This window comes from Copidosoma floridanum, unplaced genomic scaffold (genome assembly GCF_036245765.1).
Source record: "Copidosoma floridanum isolate Cflo_tuat_1 unplaced genomic scaffold, Cflo_Japanese_pri ptg000014l, whole genome shotgun sequence".
Taxonomy (NCBI): domain Eukaryota; kingdom Metazoa; phylum Arthropoda; class Insecta; order Hymenoptera; family Encyrtidae; genus Copidosoma; species Copidosoma floridanum.
In genome coordinates this window covers 7,295,045-7,307,303 of record NW_028321891.1, presented here as the reverse complement: position 1 = coordinate 7,307,303, position 12,259 = coordinate 7,295,045, and the positions used below count along the sequence as shown (strand labels likewise).

Below are 12,259 nucleotides of genomic sequence, written 5' to 3'. Positions count from 1 at the left end.
ATTCTAAATATGATCGTGCTCTATGAAAAATCGCAAATTTGTACGTTTGACATGAATCTTTTTTAAATCACTCTAAAATCGGCAGTGTCACAGCTGTCGTAAATCGTAAATCAAATGATGTCACTGTGCTAAAAGTAGCGTTATCGTGACATCATGAGTAAAGAAGCTTGCACGTGCATAATCTCAGTACGAAGGCTTAAAAAACGAAGAATAATAGAAGGTTCGAAAAAAATACAACGTAATGGCCTGTATTGTTTGGTGGAAAAAAAAATGAAGACTGTACACATTGAACTCATTGTCGCTGGGTATAAACCAGTGACACGCGCGGTGGCTTTGTTGTGATCCTCTGTTTTGAACAACAAAACATGTATATACTTGCTAATTGCTTAATATTTGAATACAGTGGTTGTCTGCTTATTTAAATTTTTTTGAGATAAGCATGATGAGACTCCATAAACATACTCCACGGAAAATATTTTCCAAAGAAAGATCGAATACCTTTCGAACCAATAACACGCAACATTGGATAGCATTATAATTATTAATTTTTTTTGGATCAACATTTCCCTAAAATATTAATACAAATGATACTCAGTAAGTGACCATTCCTACACAGAACCTGCCCCTGATTACCCAAATAGAATAGTAAAAAATTAATTGATCAATAAATCGATCCTATTTGTAATCCTGAAAATAACTTTCCAAGTAATCATTAAAAAAAACCTACCTTAGCCTCAATCTGTAACTTTTGGAGCTCGTAGCAAAGGATCTCGGCACTAGCCGTCGAGTCGCCCAGATGGTTGCTGCTGCTGGACAGCGCGTTTGCACGAACGGTGAGGATGTCCTCGAGCTCCCGGAGATCAGTGGCCAGAAGCGCCAGAGCCAAGCACTGCTCGAGTTGGGTCTTACGGCTGCGGAACGATAACTCGATCAGCCGGCGCTTGTCGTGCAGCTCCTCCAGCCAAGCCTCTACCTTGTGCATCGCTGGAAAGAGGTGCGATTCGTCCGGTTAGTGAAGAGGTGCGATTTGATAAACGTGAAGATTATAATTTGCTTAGCATCTTGTTTGGCTCTAATGTGGTAGTGAGGTTTAAAGGTGACAAGTAACTCGTTGAAATTGGATTTGAAACACATATCGTGGTAAGCTAGAGTACCAGAGAAAACGTTTTGTATCAGTTGAAATGAATAAATTGGTTGTTTTAAGAAATAAAACATAGTTATAGTAACACAATTTCGTTTATCGATTAAAGTCAATGCTCATGTACCATTTAAGTGTATTTTACGTATTTTCTACTGATGATCGTTAATCATATCAAAAAGTTTTATTCCTTAGGGTTGCTAAATCGGAACTCACGATCAACGGAGCCTCATCACCTCTATTATATTCAATTAATTTTTTCACAAGGGTTATTAACCTACAAAGTATAATCCCACAACTTTATAGCCAATAACCCCATAACTACACAACGAATAACTCTAACAATCCCGTTTATTTATGTTTATTTATTAATGAAAACTAGATTTTTCGGTTCACTGAATCAAGAATAAAATCTTCAACTTCGTTTTTTTATTATTACAAAAAAAGTATATAGATTTTGTTAAAATGGTGTTCGTATTTACCACTTTCAGCATCGGTCTTTATTCTGTCAGGCCTGGAATCGAGTGTTCCTTCTTTAACGATTTCACGAATATCGTCCAACAATTCTTTGCCATTTTTCAGAGCACACATTAAATTTTCCAGCATCGTTTTCCTCAATTCGTGAATTTTTTTCAATACATTTTTTACAGCTTCGATTTCGATCGGTAATAATGTGTCGTTGCAAGCCATCTCCAACGTCTGCATACTTTCTCTGCACTCTGACGCTCGACTGTGAATATTTTATCACTGTTCAATACTACTTAAACTTTTATTTTATTGAGTATTTAACAGAAATTATTTCTTTGATAGTTAAATTAAAGTGTTTTAAAAATATGCACCATTGAAAGTAAACATTTCGCTCTAAAATTTGTTTTCGCCGTTCCAATAAATCGTTCACATCTTTCCAGGCACTGGCAAGAGTTTCGGCCATTGCTTTGTACACTTCAGCCTTTGGTTTTTGCGTCGATATGACTTGATCAGCCTGTTTGAGTAATTCTTCGACCGGACTTTGTTTGCTCTGAAAAAATAAGAGAAAAAAAAATTGTTCGCTATGTAAAATAGGAATTGATAGCCCTGCAGCCCTTTTACTTGGTTTTTTGTATTTGTGGGGTGATAGAGATATGAACTTGTGGTATTATTATAAATGTAAGTATGTAGACTTATACTTACATTTCTTGAATGATGACAATGTATAAAAAAAATTCAATGAACAGAGTGAAATGTTTATTAGAAAATTATGAGAAGCAATTAAAAAAATGGTTTGTCACGTGCATCGTAAAGTCAAATATGAATTGAAAAAAAGGTATTGAATCTTAAATAACATTTTCTCGTGTTTACCTGCAGACGAATGAGTACTTCATTGTGAGCATCCAAAAGTTTCGTTGCCTCTTGTGGAGAAGAACCCAATTTCGTTAGTTCTGGTTGTATATCTAAAATTTTTAGACGCAGCAAGTCTCCGCTCTGAAAAAACAAGAAATCAGGATATAATTAAATACATCAACGTCTAGTGTTTATTTTCACATTTTGGTATCTTGTTAAATTAATAAAAATTTTAAATTTTAAGAGTTCTTTTACTCTTTATTTTTTTATTTGCTTGACAACGCTTACCTATCCCTATCATGTGTCTGTAGTTTTGTTTGCATTCTAGATATGTATTCACAAGAAGAGTGTCTGACCATTCACGAACAAAATTTTGATAGTATTTCAAGGTATAATTTTTTTCACCCTAAAAATAAAAGAAGTCACTTTTACAATGACTTCATAGGCCCTCAATATCTCGACATCACACCTCTAAGCTCATGTCCTACTTGTATCATTCATATTTCGATTAATCGTTGTAGTCGAGCCGCTGCGGTCGAGTACTTCAATTATATTTAACTAAGTTTGAATCTAAGTGTAGCGTCTGTAGCTCATTTATAAGCAATGAGCAATTGACCAGAAAGTGTGGTATCAATATTACAAAGATTTATAAGACCATATTTAAAGTAATTTCTTTAAGTTTGGGGGTAAGTAACTACATTCCACGAAGTATTACTTAAATTCTACTTCACCAACTTCACACTCGCATTAACAAACAATGGATTACTGTAGTAATTGCTTAGACTCATGTTTACTTTTCAAATCTGTAACGACGTGGTGCCATCAGAAAATGCTTCGTTACAAAGTATTCAAATAATCGGTTTCACGCAATAAATAAGCAAATCGCAAACCACCTCAAGTAACCAAACTAACCCTCGTCTTTACAGAAACACCCAAAAACGATGCATTTCTACACAAACTATGTTTCCCGCATTGTACTATTCATCTCGAACAAGCGATCCAAATAATCAAAAGGGTTTAGCTTTCTGAGACGTTAAAGCCTCCCATTCTTTTCCAATGTGCGTGGGCGCGTAGTCAAGCCAGCAAAGCGAGAGAAGTCAGCACAATGCACTCGGACGCGTCGCCGGCTGCTATTTTCGAGGCGCTTGTGTTTGTTTATAAAGTCACGGCTGATGTACCTGGTTCGCCGACCTCAGCGCGTTGGACTTCTTTGGTCTAAGTTCCAATGTAGGAGGATACTTTCAAGGGTTGGGGGGTTTTTGTAATGTGGATGAGTCAGTGGTTAAATATGGAGGCTTAACAAAAACTAGAAATGAATTAAAAAGTTAGAGAAAGTATCGAGCTATTGATCCAACAAGGGTTGGAACTGATCGTAAGTTACGTGGTTTGGCAGAAACACTCAATGATCACGATGTGATGAGTTTTATAAAGACAGGTGCAGCAATATAGATAGATTTTTTTATGAATCATCAATTATAGAAATTTCATTTGATATTTTGTACTCGTGCGCAAAAATAAATTTATTTTTGGATAGTTATAAAATATTGACGTTAAGTGACTACTGGTTACCATATCTACGAAGTGTATCGCTGCGTTTGAAAATTTTAATTCATTTGAGAGCTTTCCAAGGCCAATCTTCCTCGTTCTATTACTACTGCATGTTTAAAAGAACTTTTATATTCAAAATGATATCCTGGATCAAAAATAATTAAAAAATTTATCATTACAAAGTTTGATGCATACACACAGTTGTCCAACGCAGGTATAAGATACATTTACTTTTTAACCGTCGAGAACTTGAGGCAATAAACTTGACAAGGAAGTTGAATTAGTAATGAAAAAAAACATAACTTAGGAACAATACTCCAATCAAACAAAGAACCGCAACTTATTAGATTTCAAAAAATACAAATAAAAGAACTTTGTGATCGATAACGATAGTTAATCATCCCAACACAGCACACGATTATCTCAAGCAAAGAATTTGTATGAGCATGACAGCTCTTCTTGAGAACCGTAAACGTCTCGATGAAGGTTTTTCTCGTATTCGCACCACCTCGTCTCCTCTCCATGATGTCTATTCTTCATTAATCGCGGACGCGAGAGACTAATACAGCCGGCGATGCCTAAAACACACCAGGGTCATCTCACGCGCTAACGTCCGCTTATAAGCTAGCAACAGATGCCAAATGTCGTATATCCTCTCTCGGGTGCCCAGTGACGCTCACGTACATATATACTTTGGTACATTGGCTCGGCGGCATCGGTGTGCTTTTCCGACGCTGACATCACGTAATTATAACGAGCATCTTTATTTCTGAACTCTAGATACGTGCGTGTTATTATGCCAGCGCTGGTTGCTCTTGGAGATGTAAAGGCGAGAGTATAATCAGTATTCTGGAATCACTGGCCACACTGTGCCATCGTTTGTAGTCCATTGAGCGCTCGTCAATAGATTATTCCTCATTATAGCAATACCACGTTGCATTATGATTGTGCTAGTGGATTACATGTCACATGGTGAGTGTAATTCGATGGCAAGTGAAGTTTGGCGTGAGTCTTTTTTTTACGTTAGTTTTTTTGTATTTTTTCTCGTGATAATCCGAACATGTCATTGATGAATAGTCACAATCATGTATCATATTTTTTTGGGAGAAAAGTTTCGTGGTGAGTTTTTTAGTTCTCGTAAAATGTTAAGGCATTATTAAATATTATTTGTCTAACTTTCAATGAAGAATCCGAGCAATGATTGATAATGTATGTTTGCTCAACTGCTTAAGACTTATCATGTATAAGATTCAATATCAGTTTTAACATGCGAGAATTAATGTTAGAGTTTTCTAATATTGATTCAACAGGTACCTAAAATACTTTATGCATGCCTTGAAGAATCAATGGATATTTGAAATGTAATCCTAACTTTTGTTACATTTCAGCATATAGAGTTCCATCTGAATTCGAGATCCCCAACCCTTACAGTCTCCTTGTTAAAAATAATGTACGGATTGTATCTATTCAATCCTAAAACTGTCCCTTGCGAATAATTACCCTGAGAAGCAATTCGAATAGGCAATCATCCAAACTTTACCAGTACAGCTGTTGATAAAAAAAAAAAATTATCCAACCAACCTGCATCACCGAGCAGTAATCTCAATCTAAAAAACAATTCCAGAAGAAGACCCACTACGTATCCACACCAATAACCCAACACACTCAAACCCTGATTGCTTGTGCCTTTATCGCAGGGGGCCCCCCGCGGGTCTCTTTCTTTGGTGTTCTTAGGGGAGTAGAAATTAACTCCGCGCCTCGCGGTGCGTTGAACTCCCATGCAGCAGCGCACTCTCTTTCTCTCTCTCTCTCTCTCTCTCTCGCGAGAAACCTAAATGCAGAACCAGATAGCATGTGGCGTGCGTTTACACGCGGTACAAGGAACGGCTTACACGCGTATGCACGAGCGCAAAAGACGAGCCGTTTTTCGAGGGTGTACTTTCGATAGCCCATGTTGATGTGTGGTTAATGTTGCGATGCACCCGTGGGTTTCAAGAACCTCTGTACCGATGCGTTATTTGCGTGAATGTACATTAGTTTTGTAATGTTCGAACAAAAGTAGTAAAGACACTTCTCATACATGTATCATGTCCTTATGAGTCTAAAGACATAAAGTTTCAAGCGAATATGTTTGCGCTAGCACTTGAAGTTCCATGAAATAATGATACTTTAACGCAAAACCAATTGCATCCTGCGAACGTTTGTATTAGCTAATCCGTAAATGAAAAAAATCACGGTAATCGAGATGCTTCGAAGTGTGAACCAGAACAGGAATTGGTGGTAATATAACTATATGGATCAACGGAAACTTATGCAAAATACAGATGCATCGTCGATGAGTCAGAGGCGAGTTCAAATAAGTCTCTCTCTATGCTAATCCCTGGCTCGCTGCCAGCCCAAGCTTCTTCTTCTTGATTTCGGAAGTCTTAGGGTCTCAGCATCGGAATATCGATCTCTGAAAAAAGATGACGTTTGCACACATATATACAGACGACTTGTCTTAACACTGCGATTGTTTGTACTCCTTTTTCCAAGATGAAATTACCTACACTCGCAAGACTGTGAGGAGACCAGCACGTGTCTGGAGTTAGCGGTTTGCAGTGGAGAAAGGGGCCCAGAGGAGCTTAATAAGTGTAATGACTTGCTAATTACATGTTGCTTGGGTGCTAATTCTGGATTGCCTTACGCGTCTATCAGGAAAATCGAATGAGTTGGTAAGGATTTGGGCTTTGAGAACTTTGGGTTTATTGAAATTTTAACAAAAAATCATCGCATTACTTATAAATAACATGTAATTCGATGTGCTTCGTTGAACATGTAACATTAATCTCTGGCTATGATGTTCAAAAAGGATAATCTTGTTGCAATGTCACTCAAACAATGTATGAATAATAAAAACTCAGCCACCAAGTGTAAAAAAAATCCAGCTTTCGCGGCCCCATCACCATGACATGGAAAACCGCTGATGAACAGACAAGCAAAAATAAATAAGAATGTATCCGCAACACACGGTCACATTTGACAAACCACGAAACACACACTCACGCGGTTACATAGATAAAACCACAAGGGTGAAAGCCTGTAATGAATTAGCTAAGTGTATACTCGAGAGTCCACGCGTGATGGAATTACAGGAGATTTAAATTAAGCATCAAATTGTCGGTTTCATTACATCGCATGGCGAACAAGAGGACCCACACCAGACTGCGGGATGGACTGGATTATTATTACTTTTTTCTCCTTCTTCACCTTGACAACGAGGTAGGAGAGCATGGAAAAAACCGGTGTGGGCAGTGGAATCGTCCTTTTTTCCCCTTCTTTTTCTCGTTACGAAAAAGGGAGGGGGACATCAAAAGGGAGTCATTCAGAAACTCTTTGAGTGAAAGTGAAGTGAAGGAAGAAGGGAATAAACGACGCACACGGGAATGCGTACGGACCTTTTTTTTATCGTTGCGCTCGAGGCAAGAGATATCGTGGGAGTGTACATGAACGCATGGAGGTACGCGTAGATTAATGAAAAAGGATGATAATACGTCATTGGTATCGGAAAAGGTTAAGTTCACACTCCGCTTGGTAGATGGAATTATAATTTGTTTAATGATCGAATGTTTAACTGGAAATGAAAGATCTGGACTTCAACTTAGGTGCAGTACATTTCTATTGAACCAGTTCTAAATTGTCCCATTGTTTTCACTCAGTGAATTTTTCAATTGTTTAATTGATAAGTATGTTTTTATCAATCAGGTTTACTTTTAATATGAACTAAGAATATTCCCATACATTGATGTTTGCCTTACATCTTGTACGGAATTTTCCACGTGCGAACAATCACGCGATCCAAACTAACTATACCTCTTTGATTGGTCGAGCTATATTTGGTATATTCTCGTATAACAAGGGCGACAAAATGCCATGCAAGTACGTGAAGTTTTTTCTATTTCTCTCGGTTCAGAAATATTTTTCTTAGTGTATTATCTTTTACCCAATTTAATCCAAGTGTTTTTTTGACATCACTTACAACTGTCACAGACGTATGAAAAAATAAGCTTTCTGTTCCTACTTTATTAACCCAGTCAAAGATAGTAATTTGGGCATGGAATTATCCAAGTCTGTTGGAAAAGCAAGTGAGAAATTATTTGCTCGTCGTTATTGCCTGATTTACAAGAGTTAATAAACATCCAAAATTACAATCGGTATTCTAATACTAACGATACATCAATACAGTCACTCTAAGATATATTCAGTTATAAAAATGGTAATTTATGTAACAGGTAGAACGTTTTATTCCAGCCCTTGCTTTCGATAATTTAGAAAGACGTGGAAAAATTCTAATGATATTTCCAGTTTTTCTTGCTCTTTCTTCTCACTGCTTATCTACATCTGGGTGTTAGTACACCCATCACAAGAGTTGTGCTCACGCGGGTATATTAAGGTAATTTTGTGGTTCCCAACATAGTATACTCGCAAAGAAAAAAATGAAAGAATGGAAGAAGAAACTAGAAGAAATGGAAGAAGAGAATGCATGAAGATTACATCGTGATAACTTGCTGGCTAGTCAACATCGTTCAAAACAAATGGGCATGTCCAACATATTTACCTCTAAGGTAAATTGGATAAGCCTTGAGATTAGATCTTTCGGGAGCTCACATTATGGTCTCACTACTAAAACACACAACACGATCAAAGCTTTTATTATCACAACAAAGTAATACTGTTAGTCAACGGAAAACAGGTATTCCCTAAGAACATAAATTTACATTTGAAAAGATCTGGGAGAGATAGTCCATTGCGATTGGCATTACACTCCATAATATTGATTTTTACACACAAAAAAATCCATCAGTGATTCCAATCTTGAGACTAAAGTGTTCGTTGAAAATAATAAAGTTAGTTACTGATTTTTACTTCATTAAAAAATTATAATTCTTGTGGTACAATGCGTTGATTTTAGTTCTAGTAAAAAAATAATTCGTAAATTTATGGTCTTTGATAATGATTTAATTCCTGTGTTTAAAAGACTAAGGTAAGATATAAATTTTGTTGAAAAAAAAAAAAAAAAATACAATAGCTCTTGATTGAGCCCATTCAGCCGGCTATTTATTAAGACGCTATGAGATGAGCACTGAATCGACGTGCAACCGGTCATTTGAGTCGATGATTGCAGAGGCGGGTTCACGTTCATAATTTTCGTTCGTGGAAGAAGACGTGTGGCTGACCCGAAAGTTAAAATTACGTGCAGGAACGGAATATATATGCGTATCTCATCGAGTGGCTATCGAGGGCTTGTGTTGTGTGAAGTCGAAAATTTCGTGTACATACGTTTTCATTGTATTTTCGTCGTAATTGTAAGGATTTTTTTGCAGCAATTTAAATATTTTCAAAAGCTTACCTCCACGTTAATACATGTATAATGCGTAAGAGGACCAAATGCAGGAATCGTATTTTTAGTTTAGCTAGTTTAAAAGTTTTAACCAAAATATAAGCTTACTTACGAGGACCATTTATTTTCCGCTAAAGTAAATTTAAAATACCATATCTGCTGGTGGCGATGATGCCGACGATGTTAGTGATGCCAAAAATACCTCAAAAATATTACATCTCAGAGCGGAAAGCAACGATGTGTATGTGTATTTGACGACCAACTTTTTTTAAAGCGCACATCATTTTTAGGCGTGGATAGTTCGAATAAGTTAAATTGGAACATGATGTTGATTTTATTTGTTATATTTTTGTTCCCTACTGAATACGTAGATTAGATCAATAAAATTCAGGTATTTTTACAACAATTTTCGAATAAAATAACCACAACAAAAACAATTGAGTAAGGACCACTGAATTCACATTACAGTTTAAAAAAAAAAATTCTGATTAATGCAATTCAATTGATACAACAAAATTATTGTAACCAACTATAAATTAAGTTGAAATATTTCACACGTAATTTCATTAGATTTTTTTTACAGCAGACATAATATATTTATAAGCAAAACTAATCGTCGAAAAAAAGTACGATTCAATTACAGGTACACCAGGAATTTCTCGATGATCATGCAGATGAAGCTGCAACTTCCATAGTGGAATAGTTCATCAATGTACCAAAATATTCCTCTCATCTATTCTGAACCTAGACGCATTAATAAAACATCAGTACTAGAAACACTGCATAGTAGCAGGTGTTCTTCACAATTAAATTTGAAGTTTGATAAAGCACACCTACATGGACGTAGTCACTTATTAATTGAATTACAGCCACGTCATATGTCAAATCGTAAATAACCCGAATAATTTTTGCCAAAGAAAAACAAAAAAAGTTAAAATTGAAAAATTAAAAAAAAGAAAAGAAAAAGAGAAAAAATGGCATGAAACGGTGGAAGGGTGAAGTGTGTTTTCTGAGAAAAGTTGGGTCGTTGATGGTAGCTCGGATAAATTTGACTTGCCGCCTGAAGCTGCTCTCGTCGCTCGCTGGTCCCCGGTTATTTATTTCCGTGATGGTGCGAGGATGCGACGGGGATAGGAGCCGAGGTTCGTTAAGTTTGGCGGTGTTGTGACGTATCAGGAAGGGGAGAACGGACAAGTGGAAAATCACGGGCGATAATGCAGAAGTCGACGAGAGATGCGAGAAGTGTCTCCTTCGTATTGTCTTGCTTTTCGCGCGGAATCAAGATTTCGTGAGATCGTCTGTACCTCCATCGTGAACTTTGTGATTTATTTATGCATAGTAAGTACTTAAAACGTTGGCTTGATGGTGCTGCATGTCTGTCGTGTATGTTGTAATTAAAGATAAAAGTACACATATACCACAAGTAACCTATAACTTTACTTAAAATATATAAAAATGGATGTTTGTCGACGCACAAATTTTTTTAAACTGAAGAAGTAGGTGATTTTTAAGAGTTCTAAGTATTAAAGCACCATTACTTAATTGTTTCACAAAATATTTGTTACCAAATCAGTAAATCAGAAAAATTGAAAAAATTTAACAACATTTCTTAGAGCTTGTTTTTTATTTTTTAACCTAAATAATACGTTTTTTTTTTAAAGTGTATTTAAAAATTGTTACAAAATATTATACACCAGTTGTTAAAATTAAAGTGGAACTATTAAAAAATAACAGTATTTTTTAACTTTTATAAGAGCAATGTTGATCAAATTTGATAAATTTATATGTTGGAAAAAAATAAACAAAAATTTAGAGTTTATACTTACAACTTATAAAATCCCAAAAATATAGATTTAATTTTTTACATCAGTATAGTAAATGTATTTATTTTATTTAAAGAATGACATGAATTATTTATTACGATAATTATTTGTGACATTAATTAATTATTTTTCGTTTCACATTATCCTCCAAGATTTATTTTACTACAGAAAGAATGTCCAAGTTATAAGGACCATAAGAAAGCAACAATTCTTTAAGGATGTGAAGTCTGTCGCTTTAAATGACTTTTCGAAGCTCATACTGTTGTGGTACTCTTAAAAAAAAGCGTAACTGCACATACAGCTTTCTCGGCAAATGAGCTGAGTAAACAAAAAAAAAGTAGATTTTGAAAGTCAATTTTTTTTCGCTTTAGCATATTTTAGTACTGAAGTCTCGTATGACTATGTGCCAATAAAATTTTCGGCTGACTGTTAAAAGTCACGATCGAGTGGCCAGTCAGCGTTTTAGAAAGCGACTTAACTGTGGATGTCTGACACGTCTTCTTGAGCCGTATATTGTCTTGTAGTTATTTTGTTTTACGATGGATTTGTTTATCGTCCGTAAAAGCCGTAAACAGGTGAAATGATGTGACACTTCAATAGTCCAATAGTCGTTTTATCAGCACGTTGCTTTACTTGGAATTTTACACCATAGTTATGTAGAACGAAGATCTATTTTCAGCGGTCAGCGAACTCATGTTAATTTTTTATTTTTTATTATTTTTTTTTTTTCTCGTAAACCTTTGATCTTTGAAAATAACAACATGTTCTACATATAATTGCAAAAGCCTAGAAACGAAGAATGAGCTGCTGTACAAAAAAAAAGCTTTAAAAACATAAGAAGAACACAGAGGGAAAGGGTCGCGTTTCATTACGTCTTTCAAAGCAACTCGTCATCCGAGCTACTGCTGCTGCTATTGGATAACATTTTTCTCGACGTCACTCTCTGCTCCGGAGACTCCTTTTTTTTTTTTAATCTCGATCCTTTTAAAGTTGACTGCTCGAGTCGCAAACTAGTTGGACGTTCGTAAAATATCGAAAGCAAAATTCTTC

At 35.9% G+C, this 12,259-nt stretch overlaps 1 protein-coding gene across 1 annotated transcript in view; it reads right to left on the bottom strand.

The window, feature by feature from the left end:
* The window catches only part of LOC106636132 (uncharacterized), a 69,515-nt gene that overhangs the window by 34,707 nt on the left and 22,549 nt on the right, over positions 1-12,259 (bottom strand). Inside the window, exons 20-23 of the mRNA XM_089592120.1 lie at positions 2,477-2,599; positions 1,978-2,156; positions 1,621-1,868; positions 728-984 (exon numbers count right to left, since the gene is read on the bottom strand). Of these exons, the coding sequence (XP_089448246.1) occupies positions 728-984; positions 1,621-1,868; positions 1,978-2,156; positions 2,477-2,599 (807 nt within the window). The remainder of the gene's footprint in view (positions 1-727; positions 985-1,620; positions 1,869-1,977; positions 2,157-2,476; positions 2,600-12,259) is intronic.